The 25,851-nt window shown below is 44.6% G+C and overlaps 1 protein-coding gene across 5 annotated transcripts in view; it reads right to left on the bottom strand.

Annotated features, from left to right (window-relative positions):
• Positions 1–25,851, bottom strand: part of SH3PXD2A (SH3 and PX domains 2A) — a 268,655-nt gene that overhangs the window by 48,034 nt on the left and 194,770 nt on the right. For 4 of the 5 annotated variants that reach the window (XM_075504614.1, XM_075504613.1, XM_075504616.1 and 1 more), the window contains one exon: positions 22,398–22,529. In XM_075504614.1, the coding sequence (XP_075360729.1) occupies positions 22,398–22,529 (132 nt within the window). Of the gene's footprint in view, positions 1–22,397; positions 22,530–22,838; positions 22,976–25,851 lie in introns of those variants that run through there. The other variant, XM_075504617.1, reaches the window with a different exon arrangement.

Here is a 25,851-nt window from a genome sequence, read left to right as displayed (position 1 = left end):
AGTGCACCTCCAGCACGACCAACTGGACTACTAGCATGTTTTAGGATGACTAATGAATTGAAGTTTCCTCGGCATGCTTCCCTCATAAGGGCTGCAGGCCAGGATTACGGAGTTGAAAGAACCCAACTTGGGTAGAAAGTACATAGTCCTGTAGCTGCTAAATCCCTACTAGGGAAGGGGACTTCCCATTACATTTCAGAGAGATCTACACCCCCCCCCCCCCCCCACCCCGCTTTGTTTGCATGGGCTCTTCAAACACACACCCCAAATTCTTGGACTCCAGCTCAGCAAAACATCATGCAATGCAGCCTGCAGAAGACAGCCAAGACCACACGTTCTTTGGGAAGGACGAACATCACTTCAAACTCCCCTTCTAACTTATGCAGAGACCCTCAACACCAGGTGTGAGGGGAGCCACCTCCAAGGCACACCAGTCCCTGATGAATTTCTTGGTCAAGCTTTTGGCTAGTAACTGACACCTCCTGAATGCTCAAAACTTCCGCCTGATGTTCCTCAACCCCATGATAAGATATAGCACAGCTCTTTTCTGCTTACAAGTCATTTTCATGAAGATCATGCTTTCCTCGCCCGACATATTTGTCACCGGTTGCTAATATAAGTCAGTGGGGTTGCCTGGTACCAACACACCAAACAAGCTTTTTGCTCTACTTATTTTGGTAATGGTCACACTATACTTGCAGTAGTTCATGGTAATTATTAGTTAGTATTAATTACACAGTATTACATTGTTAATATTATTTCTTAAAAAAAAGTCTTCCCAATCTGCCCTGCTAATGAGCAAGTTCATCCAGATGCCAAACAATAATTGGAATAAAATTTGGAAGTCAGCTTTAGATGGTGCTAAAATTAAGGGCTTAATTCTCCATCCTACAAAAGGTTAGATTTGTTGGTTTGTTGGTCATCTGCCAGCATGTACTATCTCAACTCTAAGCTATGCCCCTACTTGCTAGTCCACACTTGAAGCTGAAGGAAAATGAAGATTAAAAGGAGATTTGATCTGGTCTGCCCTCCTGCACCTCACAGGCCATTAATGCCACATCACCTGGCTCACCAACGCTGTGCCTAATAACCTTTACCAGACTACTCATTCTAAGGAGCATGGCTTTTTTCCATAGCTGAAGTTACAGTATATGGAGGCTAATCCAGAAACACAGGCACTCACGACCAACATCTGAGGAATTATCTTACAGACATCTAACCTGCTTCCCAAGATGCTTGGTGAAGATTTAGGTGACAGGAAGGTGGAAAGATTCAACCTTGCAACATTTGTCTAGTTAGATTTCAATTTTGTTTTTCCGATTTTCCCTGCCACTTCAGCTTCTGCATTTACCTTGGCAACACCTTCCAGCAGTCCCAGAAAAACCTCAAGGATGATCCAGACAAAGTGTCAGCTATTTCTGCCAGCCTATCACATCAGCAAGTGAAGTCAGAGGGACCAAGCCAAAGCCTTGAGCATCACAACCACTGACATTTCAGAGCATGGTTTGACTTCATGACAATGTTTCTAGTTTGAGCAAAATGCAAATCAGTATTTTCATGTTGCACCTCCTAAAGCCTGAGAATATCTAACCCTATGAGAGGATGTGATCTGCTTCTACTTGGATGCAATGAGTGAGGTGTGACAGAGGGAGAGGATCTCAAGAACACCTCTCCACCTTCCTACTGCAAGAAGAAATTAGTCAATTTTGCTCACGTTTGTTTCTTTTCAGTCCTGATCTCTAAAGAGAAGATAATATTCATCAGAGTAACCTCAGCTCAGAGTTCGATATGACATTTGACGCATTTGCTGATGTGACTTACAGGTGTCAGCATGGCTATGACTTACTTCCAGGAGCTGCCTCTCTCCCTGCTCTGTCTCCCAGGAAACGCAGCCCCCCCCCCTTCTTCCTGGTATCTCTCTTCCATAGAAAATAGGATGGGCAAAACCATTAACCAGTTGACTTCTCTTTCTTACCACTTTTGCCTCTCCCTCAGCAGGGCAGCCCCCTACAACATGGGAGTTGGAGGAGGCTGAATCTACCTTCAAGCAGAGGAGGGGCTGTCTCTCCGTTTCTGGCCTGTCTTCTGTCCAGAGGCAGCTCTGGTGCTTGCCAGCACTGCTTCCCCACCACCATGAAAGAATGGAGTTAATCATCTTTCATGCCATTTCCACCTCTATTTTTACAATTGCAAAAAGGTTCACACTACAGTATATTTATTTACAAAAGTAGGAAACATTTTTTTTTTTTACCTGGATTATCCGAGTAGGCTGTAGTCTCCTATTCCGTAAAGCTATTTAGCAGGAAAACAGTGAAATGCCCTCAAACGGCATGTTCTAGTCAAGTGTAGGCTTAAGCACTTGCTCAGCTGAGAAGCAGAGCCAAGGAGCAAGCAACATCTTTAAGAGATAAAAACCCCATCTGCGAGGAGCCACTTGTTCCTTCGCTGAGAGCCATGCCTGTACCGTGATGCCGTTAGGCCTTTAACTCATGACAGCTTTGCGCTGTCACTTCCAGCCTTGCTCGCTTTTTCCTTCCAACTATGTCTCAGGCCTTTGGATGAGCCTATGCTTATTTATTCTCAGCTTAGTTTTCAAATCCTGAGCCAGAGCCAGCGAAGCAGAGCAGCTTCTCCAGATGAGGTCCTAGAAATTATCTACAAAAGTTTCAGTACAGCAAAGTAAGAACACTGCATTTCCTTCCTCTCCAAACTAAACGAGGGTGTGCAAGGGGCACAGGCATTGCATAGCAAGTAGGTAAAAAAAAACAAACATGAGATGAAGCCTTTATGACTGGGGAAGAAGTTACAAAACCCACTTCCAGCCCAAATATATAAGGAAATTTAAAATATAGCTCACCTACCTACCCCAAATGTTGGCTAAGGTCAGGGACTGGTTTCAGGTTAGAGTTCAGGCAATTTCTCATCTGCTGCTTAAAGCCACCATTCCTTTGATGAAATGCTGGTAATCCTATCCAGTTGCAAAGTTAGCAAGCAGCAACAGAAGTCAAGAATAAAGGATACCGACAGCCCTGCCTTCAAGCACTGCTAGCATACCTTAAGGTATACATCTCGTAACTGCACGGTTAAGTTGCACCGAGTCTTAATACTATTTTTGGTCTTCAGCTTCTGCAAAGCGTTGCTAGGGCAGACTACTTCAGTGATTTTTATTTATTTTTGAAACAAATACATATGCAGAAGAGTGAGTGAAGTGTGACCCCAGATAATTGTTTCTGTGCCTGTAGCTATATCATTTAAAATGACATCAATAGAAAGCCCTACTTTGCAAGCAAGATGCCTGTCTTTAACCAGAGCCAGAAGTCTCAGGAGCATGATGTTTCATTCAGATACAGCAAAAGACTTCTTACGACAGAGATGAGTATCGATTAAACAAAACACCAAAAAGAAAAAGCAGTTGATGCACCCCCTGCCCGCTCAAGCAAGCTGTAAGTTTGAAGAAAAAGAACAAAATGAACTTTGGTTTGACTCCTCTGTGCTCAGAATTACTCTGCGACAATGATTCCCTGCTGCCAACACACACTCTGGCTCCGAGAGCAGGGATGACGGCGTCCAAGCCAAACACACGCGTGGCTGGAGAGACTCGCAGCAGATTAGACAGCTCTTCTTTGTACCGATACATGAAATACATCTGGGGCACCCCGGCTATATTAAGGGCACATTCCTTGGCTGAGCCGATGCTTGTTGAGCACTGCTGCAGGCATCAGTGACGCTCATCTCTGGAGCACTGATACAGCACTTCCAGCAGCTCCCCAAGCTGGCAGATGGAGATCCCTGGGAATGAGACTTGTGAAACACCCCTGAAGGGTGATATTCTCACTCAGATTATCTAAATCCCAATGTGGAAAACATGCCAAAAGCATCCTTACTCTGAATCACAATGAAATGGTCAATAAGAGGCTGGATTTACAGAAGGCCAGCTGCAAGCAAAGGCAGCCCTTGGTCATCACTGTCACAAGTGTCTTGAGGAGCCTACTCAGATCTACAGATACAACTGTATGTCCAAGTCAAGCTCCTACCTCAAAGGCCAATACTTAACCGTGTTGTGCATCTGGAATCAAGCTGTTGACACTCCAGATACAGTACCTCTCTAGAGAGTCTGTATCCTCCAGGGACACAGGGCTCCAAATCACCCCATTTCTCAAAGGTTTTTTTGTGGTTTTAAGTTTTTTTAAAAGGGAACAGAAATATTAGAAACTGCTATTACAGTGATGGTATCATCTAATGAGAAAATAAAAAAAAATAGAATATGGAGTTCCCTTTTTATCCATTTCATTAAATATCAGCACTCTTTTAACCACTTTATAACTGGCCCATCAAGAAAGTATGAAAATTTACATTGAATCAGAATTTAAGGGCCAAAACCAAAGCGAGTGTACCAGGCTCTCTATGACATGGCTTTTTCATGGATTTAGCAGTAAAACTTTCAACTGTACAACATGAATGTCCAGTTTAACATTAGTAAATACTAGTAACATCACTGCTCATGTAAATCAGAGGTTATCTGATGGGGCACCAGAAGATTTAGGAAGAGAACAAACATCTCTACCAGCAGCGAGCTCTTGCCCATGCAGCACAGCCTGGGCCAACAAGAACTCCAGCACCTTCCAGTCCTCCTTCTGCTAGTCTTACCGCAACGTTCACACTTTGCAGTTGTTTCAAGTTTCCAAATCAGAAGCTTTGCTGGATTTCCAATTTCTAGATATCCCCATGCCAGCGAAAAGAAGATGCTGAAGAATTTTAATTTTTCCAGACTGCATACCAAGCTCAATTCCTTATTTTCTGTTACTATTGTCTACGAGTTCACTTGATGATTTTCAGCTCTTCAGATTTACAGCCATTCCTAGCAAAGTATTTCATCCACAAATAAACGCAACCATCCTTTTTCTGAAGGCAAGGGGAAAATATATAGAAAGCACACAGATGTTTGGCAAGTACATCAAAGCTAGGCTAGTCAGTACAAAAACCCTCCCCAAAAACCCTGACGTTCTCAGTGCTTTAACAATACAATCAAATTTTAAATATGAACAGAGGGGGATTCCAAATGGGAATCTACAATAATAAACTAATTGGAAGCGCACAGAAACCTGGACTACAGAAAGCCATATACTGTATTAAACATCTTCATGTGCCACTTCATTCTGTGAGGCCAGTCACACTGAGTCTGAGCACATCTTTGTTTTTCACATTAATGTGAAATTAGATGAGGCTGGGCAGTGGTATCAGCTCCCAGCCAGTAGGTATCAACTTACTGTCTTTGGCGAAGTCATGCTCGTGTTCTCTGCGTAGTTGGAGAATATGGTATTTGGCTCTTCAAACCGTGCGATTTGCTGCTGACCCATGTACGTTCACGTAGATGCTCTTAGATCTTTGGACATCAGAGAGCACTTTCCCCTCCGACAATATTTCATAACTTCAGTACGTAATACCTTTTCTAAAGGATGATAGACATGCAGGCGTAGTTTCAGTCTTCCAAGAAATTTTCCATTTGAATCTTAATTTTTCTCTGGCTGTGTAGTCCAACAGCTTAACCACGGCCCCTGCAAGGCTGGAAGCAAGAGGCTGCTGCTCAAGCAGCACTTGCTGCGAGCAGGCCATCCAGCTGAGGTACTGCCCATTCGCTCCCTGGGTTCAGACACACCGCTGCGAGGAGGCCTGCCAGCACACAGCCACTCACCCTTTTCTGGGGAGCTTTGAAAAGGGCATCGTGGAAGAATAGCTTGAGCCCAGCTTGTCTTACAAGGGAAATTTCAGCCAGAAGCCATTATGTCAAACATTCAGGTTTTTGAGGGGTAGAGAGGTATCATATGGGGTGAGGTGGGGGGGAACGGCTCTATTTTGTTTTCAGAATACTGTATATCCTAGTTACAGGAAAGAAGCCACCAATAATGCCTATCCCACTCACAGTTCAGGGTTTTGTTTTGTTTTTTTGGTTTTTTTTTTTTTTTTTTAGTTTCGCAGGCTTTGAAGAGGAGAGGGAGGAAGAAGATCCTGAGCTCCAAGAATTTCACTCTCAGCATGCCAAAGCCATCAGCAGAAATGCCCAGATTTTCCACGATGGGTTGGATACATGCCACAGTAAAAAGAAGCCACTTCAGAGTAATCTCCCATCCATGAGGAGACACACTTCAGATCACTCAGCTTCAGGGAGAAGGGGCTACTTCCCTTTGCTACAGGGAGACCCGATCTGTACATGAACTGCTCCTGCCCCAACAGCCATCAGGCTGCTCAGTCAGCCTGGGCAACTAAGGACACAAGCAAGTCTGTTGTCATATTCCACAGGAAGGCATCAAATCCGCGATGATGTTCGAGGTGGATTACTATGGGCTAAAGTAGTAGAAACCCCGCAAAAAGCAGAAGGAAGAAGGAGTTGACAGGAAAGAGGATGGTTGTATCCCTAAAACTCCAAGGGCAAGTCAGGTTTTCAGTAGGGATTTGGAGGCTGGAAGCAGAAAGACAGCCACAAGTTAACTTTTTGATATCTGCATGCACCTTAGGAAACGTTATTTGTTTCTGCACATTCCTATTAGGACACACTAGTTTTTGTTTACTCTCCATTTTTTTTGCCAGGAAACCCTGATGCTGCTGTCACATAATTAAGAAGTCACTCACTAATTCAGCAGAAACCTAACACTCCAGTGTCTTTGGCTGCAGCCACTGTGCAAAGAGCATTTGGGATCCTGTGGCATCTGACAGCTTTCCCCTCCTCCAAGACTGACATTAACCAAAAGCCTCCTATCCAAAACAAAAACGCTAGATGGAACACAACCCACATTCCTCTTATTTTGGGAAAGTCTCGATTGGAAACCTAATTTCTCATCTTGAACCCATGTGTAGCTGTTTAAGCGTAGTTCAGGAGCCATACGACATTTACAGCTTATTCCTGTGAATGCTATAGAAAACTAATAAAAGTGTGAGAATCATCAGCAAAATGTACTACAAAATGCAACGCAGAATAAACTGGAGCAAACACTGATTGTATTCATACCACTGCTGCCCACCAAGGACCTTCTGCTGCACAGAAGAGATGTGGTGTTGGGAAAATACAATTTAGTGACAAGTTGAGAGCTTGAACTCTCCAGTTTTATGAAGGGAGGCTATGCACTCGGCTCCCATTTCACCCCAAGCCTGCTCCTCATTTCCATGAGGAACTGCACTTGGATTTTCCAGAGTCTCTGACACCTATTCAGAAACCAGTCTTGAGCAGAAATGTCAAGTTTGCGCTGCTGCCAGTTCTTCAGCCCCTACTTGGTCACACCATAAAGTCCTCTGCCTCTTGATTCCCTTCTACCAGCCTTCAAATGGTAATTTCTGAACACTTCTGGGCAAAATTCCACTGACAAGATACTACTGGCTTTGAAACAGAAGAGGACAGACAAACATCCAAATAAAAATTGAAAGCACTTGCTCAAAAGATTCCACTAGTGTCTCAACAGTTCTCAACTAGTCAACACCTTACATTTTTATTTTTGAAATGTACTTCTACCATGGTTCTTGGACCCCTTAAATCAACATCATCAAATTCCACTACGGATTTAGACTTCACAACGTGACTTCAGTTGTCCAAGCACGGAGTAAGAGTCTTGTGAGAAGGTTTCGCTTCTGCCAGCATCTGCTTCCAAGTTCTCCAGCCCAGATAGTGGAGAAACAAAACAGGATAGCTGCGTAACAGCGGTCAGCCTCCTACACACTCAGGAGCTTCCTGGCTACCGCTGCATTATGAATTTCATGAGCTGTCAGCGAACAGAGCTAGGTCCAACTGTGTGCCCACTGGTTTTGAACTGCATGGCTTGAAGCTGTACACATCCAGCAAAACAAATATCAAGCCCAGTTGGGCACCCAGTTATAAGAACTAGGACGATCAGGAACTATTTGCTGACTTGAGCAAAGCTGTTATTCACACCCATTCACTGGGAAAACTGTGCAAGTCCAGTCAATCACTGCCTCAGTGTTGGCATTCCTGAATGTAAAGCAGCAAAGAGCAGAGAAAGATGCATGGGAAAGCATGACCAGTTAGGTGACTCCATTTTCGTCCTCCATACTAGAAGTTAGCACAGACACTAGAGAGCACAAGAGGCAAAATTAAGTAACAGAGAAAGGGGTGCATGACAGAGGGATACATTCGAGTAGCAGATGTCAAGAAAGAAGCCAATTTTAATGTTCCTTTGCCTTTCAGGCTAAAGGCACCTCCCGTAAGTAATGCACCTGGAGCATTTTCAAGGATGCTGGCCACATACTACTCACATAAACTTCATGGGATTAACAGTACAGCCTGTGGGATGAATCATTCCTTTACCTTTCTTTTTTTATCCCACATTAAAATCTCAGAAGGAAGAAAGCAGTGGATTGCTCATAACAGATCCTCTCTCCCTGCTCTCCAAAAACATGCAAAGGGCTTGTTACAAATTGGATATTGCTGAGGCTACAGATACATTCCAGAGGAGTGTGTACCACTGAAATAAAAGCACCCGAGTTACTTCACATTGTTAGCTGTACTGTCTTCTGCCGTTCTTTCTATGGCTATTTGTTTTATCACCAATGGAAATGGTCTGTCTGAAGTGTGAATTGGCCATCGGTAAGCATTTAGTGGAACTTCATTATCTCCAGGAACTAGCCTTTACAAGTCCACTTTCTCCCAGAAAGAGTCACTGTTCAGCTTCAGAAGTCAAAGATAAGCAGTTCTGACCTCTGCCATGGCTCCAGTTGAATAGGGGTGACTACAGTTGTGAAGTTTGCTTTCTTAAGTGATGGCTGCTTTTACCAATCTAGGTCAGGATCAGCTACAGCAATCAAGGCTCTTTCCTGCCAACTCACTTGCAAGAAAAACACTAAGTACCAATGGATGGTCTGACTCCAGAGCTCCTTATAAGTGCAATTCTAGTCCAGCCACCAAGACCTGATGAAGGCACAGCTCTGAGACAGCTACAGAAAAATGCCTCAGCATCACATTGTTGAGGTTAAGATGAAACTTCAATCCCACAGAAACACGGGATTTTGATTTCCTTAAACCAAGGAACGCACTGTGTTACATTTCCTTAGATCAGAGTGTGCTCCTGACAGGCGAAATTAGCAGAGGATTTAGCTATCGAAAGATCAAAAAGCATTAATCACATGGGATTCTCCACAGAAGGTATAGGAGATCAGTGGAAAGGAACAAGAAACACAGCAGAATAAATGATACCCAGGAAGGAAGTCATTAATCTCCACCTGCACTCAGTTATCCTCATTTCAGGCCTCCCCTCCTGTACTCACTTAAGTTTCTACCAAATTTATCTGGGGCCAGTCAGATGGTCCACTCAGGAGTCTGCTTAAACAAGAGGCAAAGAAGAAATAGAGGAAGGATTATATGACTTGGGGATATGGGGAAGAATTACTAGTTTAGGCAAGTTTCAGCTGAAGCAGATGGTGTTCCTGATGTTCCAAGGACTGGGCACTGTTATTTTACAGAAGCCAGAGTAGCTCCCCTGGCAGCCTGCAGCCTTTGCTAAGGTACAGATGAGTTTGGCCCAGTCACTATTGCTATTCCTGTCACTGCATTGCCCCAAGACACACTTGCCAAAGGCAAGTGCACGCCCAGGCACTCAGCCTCTGCCGTGTCTGCACATAATGGGTGGAAAAAAGGCCCTTGTGCAACTCAAGCGCACCATGCACGGAGGTCTCAGCGCTGGCATCTGTCACAGCATTGCAATGGGTGGCTACATCTCATCTGTAATGGAAGTTTCCCTGAAACCACCAGCATTTTCCCTCAAATGCCACTACACAACAATTCCTGGTAGCCTGAGCCAAATTTAAACCAGTGTCAGCAAGCATCTTGCAAGCCATCCCCAGAACCATTCAGTCCCTGAGTTCCCACATGTGGATTCTGCAGACAGCGTCCTCATTGGGGGATGTTGGCTTCTGTTTAGGATTGTCTGCAAGGGAGGCTCTGGGGTGGCGTAGGGAAAGCAACACCCTTTCATGTGGCTGGCTCTCAAACCTGGATACTTCTGCGAAAGAGATACTTAACTTCTCAGCTGAGTGGAAGGATTCATACGCCAACCCCCAGAGGCTCATTTATTTTAAAACCAACAGGCTAACAGCCCAGGAAGTGTATAGTCAGCTCCAAAAATACACCAAAGACGTCTGGAATGACCAAGAGTGTAATTTAACTTGTAGCTGGTACAGGAACCAGTTCTGCTTGCTGTGCTCAGGAGGAGCAAAAGAGGCATTTTCTATAGGGCTCAGTTCTCCCATTTGCCTGGTGATGGAAATAGAATGACCAGAAATGGGATGCTACTTTTATTCAAGGACATTTTGGTCACAGAAGGTCTACTTGAAGCAAGGGAATAATGTGCAAGCTCACCCAGAGCATACAGCTATCCCATAATTTTGGTTCTTCATACTCTGTAGAGAGTTTGTGTCTTGGTAATGATATGGCATTTAAGTCAGTATTAAGAACAAAACCTCAAAGAAAATTGTCTCAGATTCCTGATCCTGTTTTCAGGTAAACAAGCAAGCTTCACCTTCTCTCCTGTGAGTCAGAGTGTGCAGTCTTTCCCTGGCCCACACCCAGAAATGCAGATTCTTCAAAGTGGTTTCCAGGGCACTGAATAAATTGCCCTTGAGTTTAATCCTAGGGTTTCAAATGCTCAGCGATGGATCTTCCCAGGTTCACGTTACCCATCCTGAACCTCCAACTGTACTCAGTTAAGACGAATGGGTCAAGTCTCTCCAAGCAGCTCAGGTTTTCCTCATGCAGGGAGGCCTCCAATAACATCCAAATGCTATAAAAGCCCATGTGTGAGATTAAAGTGTTATTTATGAACTTACCAGTGTTCAAGCCAATGATTCAGGTTTAATATTAGATGCTGTTCTTCCACTCCTATGGTCACCACTGCATGGAGATTTACCCTGCACCCCCCCCCCACCTCCATCATGTTTAAGTAGGGACTGTATTCAGGGCTTCCTTAACTTCATTTCAATTTCAGCGCACTGAAATTTGTTATTCCAATTGCCAGGTTTTGCATGCAGTCACCTGGACTCCCCAAGACCTGTTGTCCTTTAAGAAGGATACATTTCACCTGCGCATATGGTCACCATTTGAAAGTCAGCACAGTGCCTCAAGACCTGGACATCAAATCATGAAGGTGTTATCTTACACTCGTGAGACAGTGCAGACGTGTGCCTGCCAGCGTTAGTCTAGCTAGTCAAGCTGCTGCTAATCGTGAAAGGGCAACAACTTATTTTCTCTTTTATCTAAGTATCAAACCAGCCTGAGATTCTTAAGCAAACATATGGCAGCTGTATTAATATGCAAGTAAAGTGAAGCTAGGTCTCCAGCATGAGTGCACCCAGCACTGCCCTTGCCCTCCAACCACTGGGAGATACGCTTGCATTAAAGCCCATCCCACTAGCGCGCTTACCAGAAAGGGTGTGTGCGCGCGATGGGAGAGAGGAAAAGATCAGCAGGAGGAGGTTCTGCAAACAGAATTAAAACAACTTTTCAAAGCAACAGGCTAGGGCTTTCCAGCACGTGTTCGCATTGCGGGGAGAAATAGGAGATACGGACTCAAGTGAGGTCTGGGAAATACTTGGCATTATCACCAAGTTTAAGTTTGGCTACGCTGCCAATATAACTGCAGTCCAGTTTCATTTGAAATAAAGTGATGTCCCATTGCATGTGAAACTTTCAGATGAAGTCACACAGTATCAAGATACAAAAAACCAAACCAGCCAATAAAAATAGTAAAGAGAAGCCAGCCAGTAAAATAGAGATCCAAGAGAGCCCATCTCATCCCCTGCGTCTTCCAGAACTGCTTCAGTTAATCCAGCTGTGAGCCAACATCTTTCTACCACAAAAATAATTAAAGTCTCCATCAAGAATGCTGGAAAGTCTGTGTCCCAGCCCAAGGGGTGGACGGGAAGAGCCGACATACACCCCTCTGTCAAGCCACCCCCTAAATCTGATTGTATTATGAAACTCCTAAGCAAGACAATTACTTCTATAGGTTTTGCTTAATCTGAAGATGGACAAGAAATTGGTTTGTGGGGAAACTGAACTCTTTTTAACATGAAAACCAAAAGTAAAGAGTTATGTTGCTGGTCGTAACTGAAACGCGTCTGCTAATGATTACAGCTTCCATTTTACTGCCAAAGTATTATTAGAACTGCTTATTTGCTGTGCAGCTTGGGGAAAAAAAAAATCTCTTCCATCCTTTATTAATCTTGTCCTCATCTGACACAACAAAAATGCACCATCAGTCTTTTGCTTACTTTGAAAAATGGGCCTGAAAGTCACCACAAGAGCCAAAGCTTTTGTGTATAATTGCTTTCTTGATTAACTAGAACAAAGGGCAGAAGACGTCAATCACTACACATTAAGTTTAGTATTTTTGGGGCTTATTTAAAGCCATTTCAGTGACTTGCCTTCTTAAAAGAAGCTTTGATATAACAAAAGCCTATGAAAACAATGCTGCCTTTTTTTTTTTAAAAAAAAAAAAGGCAGTCACCACAAGGTACCTCAGGACTCATTGGAAGGCCTCAGTAATATCCTTGTATCTTTTTGGCCTCAGGTGGTTTCTTGCAGCAGTGCTGAGCTGGTGACCTATTTGGCTGATATAGGAAACCCAATCATTAGAAAGTTTATGTATTCTAATATGAAAAGCAGATTTTCCTTGGAAACATTTTCTTGGGGCAGGTTTCAGGGTCCTGAAAATGGCAGTGACTGCATAAACAGAGGAGGTAATGAGTAAAGGCTCCAACCAGGGATGCTGTGTAAAATTTTTTCCTTTTCAGCCTGCCATCCTGGGCTCCAAACAGGGTATGCAGTGGAAACAGAGAGAATTTAACTATCTGCCTGAGTATAAAGTCTCAGCACAGCAGGATTAGATGAGAAGGGAAAGAGAAGGGAACATGCAGGCAGCTGGAAATTTCAGAATTGAAGTTTTCAGAGGCCTGGTAGAGAGTCTACTATTCAGGAGTACCTGGCTGTGTTGTACAGCAAACTTAAAGGTAGTATTGCTTGCAGTCTTGGCTTCTCCATGCTTACTGATGCGCCCTGTTCCTCCGACGCTAAATTGCCTTTATAGACAACTAAGTCTTCAAGTCTGTGGTTTCGGTGGTCACATCCCACCCTCTCCCCAGCAGCCAGACTAACAGGGCAGTCTCAGAAGTCCTGCAACAGATTTCATGGCCGTAGCTACCAAACATGAAGTCCAGTCAGGCTTGTTCCCTCTCCTGCTCCTAGAGGGGGTCTTAACGGTCTCAGCCCCTTGGATACGGGGAAGTCAAAACAGCTGCAGATAAGAAACAAACTTTGCAAAGGCTGACATTGACTTTTTCCCCCTTTGAACTACACTTCTTGTGGTTTGGAGACAAGAAAAGTCTCCACGCATGCTGACCTGGCAACTTTGTGGGACCTCTTTCAATCCTGCCTGTGTGAAGGCTTTGCCCCTGCAAGTGGGCTTGCTCTGCTGGGTCTTGCAAGGCAGGGGAATTCCTCTTTCTGGGCTCCTATTCCCATTTCTTGAGAGATTAGAGAACGGTAGAACTAAACAGGTAGTATTTTGTTCCACGTCAAGCCAGGTGGAGGGAAGTTTAAAAGGGAACCTGTTTACTTCAGTGGGATGCTTAGAAGACAGCAGATGGGAAAAACCCAGCCCTGGAGATGCATATTTAATGTATCTGGAGACTTCCTATTCACAGCAATAACCCTTCCCCCTAGCTTAGGGAAATTTGGGGGTGGGGGAGAGTTGTCCCACAGAGACATGACATCAGCTAAAGAAAAGGCAAATGAATGCAAAAGTCAAATGCAAAAGTGGTTGGACTTCAGATGTCTCCATAAAAAGGAAAAACAACCCCACATAACTGAACTAGCCCTGTCAGAATACCGGTTGCCCAAGATTAAGATAAACAATGGGAATGGGACTAAAAAATGAATATAAACCACACGCTATAGCCCAAAGCATTTGAGAAAATATGCTCTAGAGGGATGATTTCAAATTGGAAGTTGAGTTTTATTGTGTCTCTATCTGGACTGATGTTCCTTTAAAACAACTTTAAAAGCAAACACTACATAGAGGAGATCTGACAGGTACTATTAAAGAGGAGAATGCTTTAGAGGAGTATGACCCCATGACATCTCTTGTGTCCCTGAAAGAATGTTAATCACTCTTTTCCCTCTGCAGGAGAATGAAATGAGGCAGCATTGCTTGGAAAACAGTCATTCATTTCTTACTACACTGAAAACTTCCATGATGAACCTCAGAGAACAACACTACTAGTTAACTTTAGCAAGGCTTTATGAATGCACTGAAGGTCACTTTAGCATGACATTCTGCTGCTCCCAACTCAAGTGGGACCCAAATACTACAAGCCACCAATCAACTCCTCTATCCCAACAAGCAAAACAGCCCTACTAGCAGAGCTCCAGAGCAGTCTGGAGGTGTCCCAGGAAAGCTTCAGCAGAATTAGGCATTGCAAAGGGCATAGTGTTACCAGACAGCCACATTTCAAGTGTTCATAATGAGCTTGTCACCAAGAAGTCAGAGCAAGTACACACTGCAATTCAAAGCTGGGCAAAGGAAAACCAAGCAAAGATGTCTATGAAATGCAGAAGGGCTTCCCAGAAGAGATGGAAATGTCACAGCACAATTAAAGGGACGATGTCTCCTTGTCACAGGGCTGGAACAAGTATTCCCAGCAGAAAAGCAGGAGCCCACCACAATCCCTTTGCATGGTCACAAAACCACAGGTATTTCAGAGGTGGCAAGAGAGAACAACCTCATTTTCCACAGTGACAGAGGACAACTACAAACACCAGAGTATTGACAACCCTGCTTTGGTTCCAGCAAAGAGAATTACCTTCCAAACTCTTAAACACAGAAACAAACGTCACCTGCCATGTAAGTTACTAAGTGGGGGACAGGAAAGCCATTTAGACATCACAAGATAGCAGCATGAATATTATAACACATTCATAATTCAAGCATTTTGTTTTATGCAGCAACCTCCCAACCTCAGCTGAGATGTTGGTGTGGCGATGCTCAAGCAATAGGCAGGTCTAGAAATGTCAGTCCCAAATAGCTTATTGTTCAAGCCTATGCACAGGGCAGCCTTGAACTGCAGCTCAGAGGTAACCACTTCAGAAATGTTGCGGCATGCTTCCTTTCTGGGCACAGTCAATCTAAGTTAAATTCTTGAAGCTCAAATGAGGGCTTCAGCCATACCAACAACCTTTGCCTGCTTAAAGTTGAACAGTCAGAAAAAGAAAGCAGCCACCACCTCCTTACCGTTGCAGAGGCACACATTTAAAAATCCAATTAGAAAAAAGGCAAAAAAAAAAAAAAGGGCCAGAAAATAGCTCACAAAACAGAATCACCAGAGAGGTCAGGGTAGGCTGTCAAGGGCTGCTTCCAGCTTAGTACAGTTGCTAAAGTCATCAGACAGCATCACCCCACCCTTGGGCTCCCTGGGGCAAGAGCAGAGGAAGGAGGGCTCCTCCTGATCTCCTGCTGACCCGGCTGTTTCTGGTGTGAGTGTAAATTCTCTCCATCCATTCAACATTTTGCAAACAGGCCACTGGAAGAGGGAGTGCCTGTTTGCAGTGTTTGAAAGGTTGGTCAGGCACTGTATTCCCAGAAAGGAGCTGATCTCCAGTGGGAACTTGGTTAGAGCAAGTCATCACATCCAGTTTTACCTCTCTGCTCTAAGCTTGTCTCAGGCATCCCCTGGAGCCACCACAGAGCCTGGATTAGTCTAAAAGTTTCTGCCCATCCTATCAATACTCCATTGACCCCATTTCCATTGACTGCTTTAAAACAAGGCACTCAGACTCCCTCCATAGACGCCAGCTTTCGGACAGCTGAAGTTTAAAATAAAACCCACCCTTTGCAACCAGACACACCAACAGGATGCTTTGCTTATACTGTTGCAAAACAAAGCAAGATAACAACCAACCTTGATCATTTCCTCCACAAAGCCGGGAGACAAAGACACTGCTGCAGTGAGACAAGCAAGTGCCATTGAGCATCCTTACCCTCACCACAGATGTCTCTGAAACTCTGCCTGACCAGAGAAGCCCTTCCTTCTCCAGCCCCTGATCTGCAAGCATTTGAAGGAGAAAAGCATCTCAGCTTTGCCAGCATTGTCCATGTTTGGAGGGAAAACTTCTACAAACACTGTTTTTTAGGACATTAAACAACTTTCCAGTAACTCCTAGCCAAAAAATTCCTCATCACCCACCCTGCCTCCTCAGATGGCCTGTGTTTGTCTGCCTTAGTACATACACTGGGCAGAAAACTGCAGCAGGACAGGAACTGATTCATAAGTGGATCAAGTATCCTCTCCTGCAGGGCTGGTGACAGGCCCAGAAAGGCAGAATGCATGGCAAGGCAGCACCGCATTCATAATAGGGCACTGGAGTCTACAGACCTTTGTTTTTGAAGAAGGGGTTTGGGGTGGTCCTTCCTGAAACTCAGCTCTGCTTGTTAGAGAGTTATGAACACTGGTGCATACAGGAGCACTTACACCAGCTATCCCAGGTATTCAGGGGTGCCCACTCACCTGAACCTGTCCTCTGGTATGAAGCCACTGGGGCTAGAGGAAAGGTGTTCAACCTATGTAAGTGTTTGTTTCTCCTCCTCAAATTCCAGGCACAGCTCAAGCACTGATGAAGAGACGGGTCCACTGTATGAGGGAGTATTTACTTTTTATATAATGATCACGGTCTCTTAGAAGGTTTAAAATTCAAATACACAGCCATGCTGGGAAGAAGTGGAAATGCAAAGAAGTGAAGTAGCTTTCTCAGAGCAAACAGCAGGGCAGGGCTGGATGTACAAACAGAAATCAAGTCCTAAATCACATCTGATGGACCACGCTCTCTTGAAATACTTTGTAAGGAAAAAAAATAGCTTTCCAGGGAAAGCCAGCAGGCATAATTGCACCTGAAATAAAGCATGATGTTGGCAATCAGGCATACTGTCTCTGGCAACACATCCAACCAGTGGACGCACAGCTATTGACATTTCATAAGCAAACATGGTGACTGCATTTGCAGTTTGGTATAGAGCTACATCCACATTTGAAGCCTAGGAAACTGCTTTACTTATCTGTTATTACTTATTACTTATCTGTTAGATTAAACAGAAGCGCACTGGGTTTTGGCCAACTTTTTCAAGATGATAATACTAATGCTCAGAGACATTTGACAGCAGCGCACACAGCACCATGCTCCCCCTGTGTACAATGGGGGGATCATGAAAACAACATCCTAGAGAAAGGGGTAAAGCAGCAGAAAGCAGATATAAGACAGGAACAGTCGTCTTTACAGAATTTAAAAAAAACCCACCACACTAAAGAAAAGGGTCAAAAAAAAAAAAAATCAATGCTACTTGCAAAAGCAGGCATGGCAGAGGGGATATAGGGATGAAAGATGATCCATGAAATGCAAAAAAACCAACTTCTCTGTTTCTATCTGGACCACTTTAATGGTGCTCCTTTAGTCAAGATGCAGTAATTCATCAAGAAAGTAAACGTGGTCCGATTTGGTACCAAGTAAAACCAGTTACTTAATCCCAGAAAGCAACACCTTCAAATAAAGCGTGCTGTGTTTCTCATGAAGAGGCAGAAGCCAGACTCAAAAAGCCCTCAATCTAACAGGATGGAGTTTGCAATAGGGAAGCCAGTGTATCCCCAGGAATCAGTCACAGGAGAGCTGTGGCCTCTTTATGTCCCTCTCCTAAATCATGACTGCAGCCAGTGAGCAGCACAAGTGAAACCAAATGGTGATGCAGAGCACACTGCCAGGCACACACTAGTCTCCCAACACTGCGTGGACAACCAGAAAGTCCCAAGACCCCTAAGCCACGGCACTGAGACAAGCACGAGACCTTCCTTATGGTGATACTTCAGTGCCACGTCCCACATCCCAGCCAAGGAGAGAAGAGCAGCCTCCCTTCCCAGAGACCCCTTTGGGTCCCGATAAAGTTACGTTAGCCATAATAGCTTTGTTTTACGTATTGCGTGTAATATAATATTGGAAATTGGTCTGCAGTTACGTAATTGCAAAGGAAATGGCTATGGTCCTGCTCAGCCCAGCTGAAAATACCATCCCACGACGCCTCCACTGCAGACACGGCTGCCGGGGGCTGCGAGGGAAGAGCCCCCATCCTGCCTGTGAGCAGAGCAGCAGCGGAGGCAGAGGTGCTCGGAAGTGTGCTTATACTTCACTGTCTGTCAGGTTTTCCATTGCAAACACTGCCGCCACAGTTTATAGCTTGACCGTTTCAAGCCACATCCACGCAAAACTTGGCAAAGAGGGAGCTGCTCTGGCCCAGTCCCTCCCCCTTCTACCTTAAAGAAATCTCTGTCGGATTCCTGCTTTAAAGTCACAACATTTCTTTTCTGCAGCAGAAATACATTTTTAAATCATCCCACAAGGCTTTTTTGGTTAAGATTTAAAAGAAGCCTATGTACTTGACAGACAAGACTTGAGTCAGCTATTCACATTGTTATTCTGAAAAAGCTCAGAAATGTTTAGATAGTGTTGGTCGGTGCAGGCCGGTTACACAGTGCATTTAAACAAGTCACAGTCACTTCCAACAAGGAACACAACCCTTGTAACTACAGCCTGTTCCCAGACACCATCTGGAGAGATTGCAAACCTCCGTTTTTCTCCTGATGCATTTGTGACCATTGCTACATGCAGATTTTCCTCCTCAGCTGAAGGGGGGGGAGAGGGGGGAGGGAGAGAGAGAGAGAGAGAAATATCCATGAGATACATGATACATCAGGCACATGGTGGGTCTTCTGCTCATGTAACCAGAATTCAGAAGAAGGTCTGAAGGACAATTTTTGTTGAGCCAATATTAAGTATCTGCTGCAAAAAACAAGTGTCAAAGTCTGAGAGCTGGTACATTACTAAATAATTTGTTCTGAAGTATAATAAATCCTACAGATTTCTTTCAGTCTAGCAAGATTTTCTTCCGTGGCAATTGCAGCAACAGTCAGGTTACAGTGACCCATGAGCTTCCTAACCGAGATGAAGGGTTTCAGAAATCATTCTCCACATATGCTACACTGACCTTGCTTTTAAGTCGTAATACTGAAGTTGCAACTTGAAGTGATGTCCAAGTCATAACTTTCGTTGGCCCAATAATGAAGACAACCTTATCCAACTCTTTTAGTGAAAGCGAAAACTAAGTAGGAGACAAGGCCCTACCAAACAGGTCTGTACATATCTGTGAGATGCCTTCAATCACATCTCTGATATGGGAAATGTAACGCTGAATAATACCATATAGTAAATGCAACACACTAACTTAAGATGAAGTTAACGTAGCTTGATGATAATCAGATAAAACTTCAATAAATCAGATTTTTGTTTTTCCCCCTCTACCTCTGCCCTATACACTGGCCTTTGAAAGCAGAGCTTACTTCCTTCCAGGGGGGTACAGAATTTGGAGGCAAACAAAGGAGATGGTAACTCCAGCTCAGGCCCTAGCAGTGTTCAGAAGAAAACATCCAGCAGGACATAAAGCAGGCACCACTGTTTGGGAGCAACTTTTGAGCCTTCCTGTGTAAAAAAGTATAGGGCCATCTGACCAGTAAAGTGAAGGTGTTTCTTCCCTACAAAGCCATGCAACAGAGCCAAGTTAAGGTTTCTCCCACTCTGGGGAAACAAAAAAAAACATTTAAGTGTCCCTAGGTATCAACATGCAACCCTATTCAGGCAAGGCTCTTAAAATCAAGCAGTCATCCATACTATCCAGTATACAGATTCATACATACCTAGTTTCCCCAAAGTACAGTTAAAAAACCCAAACCCAGACATATGATATGCTATATGCATGCATACACACAAGGAGATTTGAGATATTGGCCCAGCAGCACACCCAATGCACGCTGTCCAGTCTGATGGGACTTCTCAACCACACAGCTGACAAGCTATCTAGCCATACTTCCTTCCTTTCATGAAAGAAACTGTCCCTGCTGCAGGCGACATCCATAACACCTTACATCACCTTTGCCTGTCTGGATCAGAAGAACAGCCCAACTTACACAACCACAGCTATAGTTTCACAACACTTAAGCCAACATAACCATGCAGTCAGATGAATTACCACACATGTGCATAGTCCAATAATCTTATTCTCTTAAAAAGTGTATCCCCGTGTTATTAGAAATCATAACCACATCTTCTAGGCATGCTTGCCTACACTAAGCAGATACCCAATTCAAACAATAACTGAAGAGTTTAAAAAGTTGACACATAAGAAACTTTTACTAGTTTCATTACATGCCATTTATAGGTTCAGCTTTAGCTGAAGAGACAAGAAATCATAGTATTAAAGCCATTCCTGTGGTATCCCTAACCTAGGAGACAGTGAGAGTGTGTTTAGAGTCCTGTTCTTGGAACAAATAAAACATGAATTCTCTGCCAGAACAGTTTAGACAAGCATCCAAAGCAAAAGATACTCTCTCCATCACCAATCCATGACTTATGGGGGTTTTTTGCAATATATATCTATATCATTATTATATCTATCTCTACAGATATAAAGGACAAAATTATAGCATGGAGTTCAGGGCTTCAGGTTTCATTTCTTGTTTATATGGACAATAAGAAATCTGGCTGCTAAGCATCAGAATGTGGTCTTAAGAACTGTAATCCACGTTCAAGGATGTTTCCTTAGACAAGTCACATTTCTGGAACCACTAATTAAATTCAAACCCTGACACTCTCCATTTATATCTCCACATACCATGTGGTTCAATACAATATGATGTGAACTGTGCAAGGGGGAGAGGCCACATTAGAAGAAAACACAAAGGAATTGTAATTTGGAATTCAGACACTTCTTGCATTATTTAACAGCCCAATTCCCTTGGCTCCATAAGCCATTTTCCAAGACAGGGATATCATGGGTATGAATACAAGTTGCCACAATAACCAGGCTTGTTCTGACAACAGTAACACCCATTATTGACAGTGAGGAGCCCTCAGGCTCAGAAGGGAGGATGCTTGTCCACTAGCCCAGATGCAGTTGAAGTAGTCAAGACATTTTCCCCCCCCTTCAATCATAACTATTGCTTTAAAGTGGGGCAGATGAGCATTTTGGCCTCTACTAGTTTTGCAAGTGATAGAGTCAGTACCCAGGAGACAGGCATTTCTGTTCACACTATCCAGTTCATTTCCACACACAATCCTTTTGGACACCACACTGAATCACTGGCCAGCAACTGACTGCATCACTTTGAGCCAAACAAGCATTAGGCTTTCATACAGCAGAGAAATAACCACTCCATTAAAAGAAAAATAAATTAAGAAGTACAATACATGGTCATCGTTGTGGGTAACCTGACTCAGAGCTCTGGAAGATGGATTTGAGTCCCAGATCAGGGTGTCCTGGTTCCCCAAGCTCTGGCGTGCCCAGCGTGCTCCAGAGCCAGCCAGCCGTGAAAGCCCTGCGTGTGGAGCTACCACGGTATCAGCCTTCACTTGAACGGCCCCAAATGCCAGCAGCTCCTCTGGATGAGGACACGCAAGTCACGAGTGGGCTGGAAACCAGTCCTGGACAACAGCTCCGGATTAATACACAAGGAGCACTGGGGGGGAGGAGGGGGAGCTGCTGAAGACAGGCAGTTATTCAAACCAGCTGCTAACCCACTCCAACCACTCACATGTGCACAGTCTCCTGCGTTTGTTCAGCCTGACTCAAAGCTACCAGACATTCAAGAGTTAAAGTACACAAAAGACATCTATACAAACACTTGCCAAAAATCTCATTTTCCAAGTGGAAGCTGGCTATTCCAGGGATGGCAGAGAGGGATTTCATCTTGCTTTTACATGACAGGCTCTGCCTCCTTGCCTCAAAATTCCCCAATTAACACTTCTGCAAGAAGTTTTGAAACTGCATGGCCACGTATTTATCTACGCACATTCTCTCCCCTCCCTACCGAGCTCTGGGCCACAGACTAAGCTGCCAAGCCAAGTTTCATCCCAAGCAATTTTTAAACACTCATCCTATAAATCCTCTGAAAAGGGAGTTCGTAATGGAAATGCTGACAGAGAAATGCTTGAAGAGACAGCAGGGCAACTATATCGGTCTACGATACACCAGCTTCATTAGCTGCAGGTCCTTCTCTCCTTCACCTTCGTTTTCCATTAGCGTACTTTGGCTAATTAACACACAAAACCTATGAAACATTCTTACAGTAGAAGGCAACATTTGGCCCCAAGCCCAAATCAACATTGAGAAACTTCAACATCCTCAGCCAGACATAGTAACTGTACCAGATGGAGCTAACGTACAGCTACAAGTAGTGATGAAGAAAACGAAAGAAGAGGAACACATGCAAAAATCAGACCACTGGAAGAGGGAAAAGCAGCAAACGTGTCTTACCGCTTTCGTTTTTCTCTATGACATCTACGACCTCTCCAGCCTGGAGGCTGATCTCAGAGTTCTCCTGCTTCTCATAGTTGGACACCACCACATATTGCTCCAGGATCATGGGTTCAGAGCTAGCATCAGCACCTGGGGAAGGGAAAAAGCAAGCCGTAAGCCAGCTTCCAGCCATGGCTCCTCGAGAGCGACCTCCGTCCATCCGATTCACGACAGGCCAACTTGTCACCAGAGCCAAGCAAATCAGCAAACAACCTTGGCTCGCAGCATATCCCCAAATGGCTGGCCATATAGAAACAGCCTCCTCTGGCCCACAACCCAGCAGCACAGAGGGACATTGGAGACAAGAAAAAGAAAAAAGGGGAGGGGAAAAAAAATACGAAAGGGAGCCGAAAACAGTGAATTAGTTGCAAAGTTTCATGATGGATTCTGAAAATAAACCTCTTCCCAACATGGTTTCCACAATCCTTGCTCCCATTCAGAGAGAAAAATCCTGGGCAGAAGCAGCATAAATCCACAGCTGAGCCATCCCCCAAGTAAACCCAAAGAAAAAAAAAAAAAAAACAGCTCTCCCCTTGTCGGCTCAGCTCCTTCTCCACTCTAAAGGCTTGAGCTGAAAGTCAAGAGGGGGCTGTAGATGCCAATCATATTCGTCTGCACTGCAGCCCTTAAATAGAAACACATGAGCGGGATTGAAAGAGAGGGAGGTGGGGTGGAGGGAGAGAGGGGAGGGCGGGGAAGAGTGTTTACTTGAAACAGAAGAAGAAAAAAAAAAGTTATAGCACCAGATCCTTGCTCAAACACAGCCACCCCCCGCCTGCCCCCCGCCAGCTCCGCAGTTCCGCATTCCCCGCAGCAGAGCAGCCCCGAGTGGGACGGGGCACACCGCACTCCGGCTTCCCCCTCCATCGCCCTTCGGTGCCTTTTTGGAGCCCTTGGAGCCAACTTCTCCAGTTGTTCGGTTTCTCTTCGTAGCGGGAGCTTTCGGCTGCCAGAGCCATTTATGAATGAGAGTAGGCTCTCACACAAACAGGGGTGAAAAAAGGTGCAAAATAACCATTCTCTTCCCTTCCCCCACACTCCCGGGGTTTCTTCTTGGGTTTTTTTGATTTCTGACTTTTCCACCCCCAAACCAAAATTGTGCATTTTGGGGTGGAGCCACGAGGCAGGGACACTGCTGTGCCAGACGTGGAGGGAGACCTCCTCGCACTGCCACGCGCTGTATGAGATGCATCTCGGCTCTGCGGTGCAACATAAACAGCGTGGCTGGGGCCTCCACACCCCCAAGCCCAGGCGCAGACCAGCCGTGCCCTGCCTGGAAACTGCCTCAAACAGTCATGAAAAGCTTTAGGACATCAGGATTTCTTAATTTGCCCTCATTTATACACTCTTCAAAGCGTCAGGCCAGAGCAAAAAGCACCTACAATTTCTGTCTAAGAGCCAACATGCCTTAATGCAAAATTATTTTACAGGTTTCCTGAATTACAGCAACTGTATTAGGGCAGAGCAGTTGGGCCAACAGCATTATTATACATTTTACATATTAAGAGGCAGTTCCTGCCTCTCTAGATTAAGGCACAGATGGAAAGGGGAGACAGAAGCAGATGTATGACTTGCTGAAAGTCCCATTTCACGTGACAGGCAGAGCCAGGAGCAGACTCCAGGTCTCCTGAATCTCTGATGACAAATTGGCTACAAAAGACGGGAAGGAAGCAGCCTGGTCTGAAACTGTCCACCAGACAAGTCAGGGGACTGACAGCCAAGCACAGGATGCTCAGTGCTGTATTTCCAAACACCGCGTGTTCATATGTGTTTGGGCTGAAGATGCAAAGTGATTCTACAGACAAATAATTAGCATCCCTGCCAAGAGAGAGGTAAAGAATGCATCAGCCATTAAAACAGCATCCTGTGAAATGAAAATCCTAGAACAAGAAGCAATTAATCCAACCATTTCCTGAAAGGAAACGCTATCACAATGCCTCCCTTTGGACCAGATTTAAGAAATCCAGAAAATTAGAAGACTTCCTTGCTCCCCAAGCGTGCCTCTGACTCTCCTCAGGTTACGAAGGTTAATTTTCTTTAAAGAGATTCATCTCCTCTAGAAGTTTAAGAGGTTTAGCTTTTCTATAGGTAGTTGAACCACAGCCAGTAGCAGGAATAGGGAGAGAAGACTGTGAACTGACAACATAGAAATTTATAATAAAAATTTTCACCATAGCTGTTCATTCCAAATAAGCACTGTGTTTCTGTTTATGATGAATCAACTTGACTTGTGTGTTCTGGTTTAAACCAGTGCTAATTGGGTTAGAGTGGGATGACTTGCTTCCCCCTGTTTCACACTGCTTCCCACACAGTCCCTTCTCCCGTCCAGAATGGGGCAGCATTATCCCCCAACCTATTTATGCGAGTACCACCTACAACCCCTACTTCATTTTAGTCGTCTTAAGATAAATATCAGTCCTCTAAGCAGAAACAAAAGCCATCATGGCCTTATGTTTATGCATGTGCATCAGCAGAGAATTCAGCGTGTGGAAAGGCAAACAGAGGGACCGAACAGTAGCAAAGGGAGCAGGGGACATGCAGGAAGGTACTTGCTAAATAGACACCCCAAATGTCACCTTTCCTCTAATATCCTAGACAGTTTTCATGAGAGTAGAGTAAGGAAAAAACCAACAAAACACAGCATTGGCTTGGTGACAGGAGCGGTGCTCATGTGATGCACATGTCCCTGCTGGGAACAAGGAGAGGACCAGGCTGGAGCACAGGCTGGCAAACGCCCCGCCGTCAGCCACCGAGGCCGAGCCAGGGACCGTGTGCCAGGGGAGCACCCTTGCCAGGAAACCCAGAGAAGCAGCACTTCAAATCCACCTCCGCAACTCTGGCTCCAAAAAAAAAGTGGGTTTACCACAGTCCAGCAAGATAGGTTATATCTGCACTCACATACCCGAAACCCCGCAGGACTTTATGATGCTGTTTACTCTGTCCTGCCTTAGACGAGGTACTCAACTGCAGGAGGATTTCTTTGTCACTACAGCGGCTGGTGCAACATATACAATTAAGAGACTGTTTTAACAGAAGCTTGTATAACTGTTACAAGGTTCCTATTAAGACAAAAAAAAAATAGGGTGATAAATTCCATGCTCTAGGAAGCAACCAAGGTCAAACTTGTTCATTTACAGCTACAGCAGATCATGCCTAGAGAATATCCCCCTTTGGAGGGGTGGGGTCCTTGTGGCTCCCAAAGTGATGCTCGCCCTGCACACTGGGGAAGACTTCAGTACCAGTAAAGGAGGAAAGAAAGGAGGAAGGAGAGGAGGAAAGAAGACAGAGAAACAGCTCCTCCCAGTAGTCAGAAGCCTTAAACATTTTCTGGGTAGTCTGGTTTGGGTTGTTATTATATTCCCTTCAGGCACAGTCAGTAGGGTAAAAAGCTTTAACCCTCCTCAGCCTTCCA

This window comes from Mycteria americana, chromosome 6 (assembly GCF_035582795.1).
Source record: "Mycteria americana isolate JAX WOST 10 ecotype Jacksonville Zoo and Gardens chromosome 6, USCA_MyAme_1.0, whole genome shotgun sequence".
Taxonomy (NCBI): Eukaryota; Metazoa; Chordata; class Aves; order Ciconiiformes; family Ciconiidae; genus Mycteria; species Mycteria americana.
The sequence above is the reverse complement of the archived record's forward strand: the minus strand, read 5'-3'. Positions and strand labels throughout refer to the sequence as shown.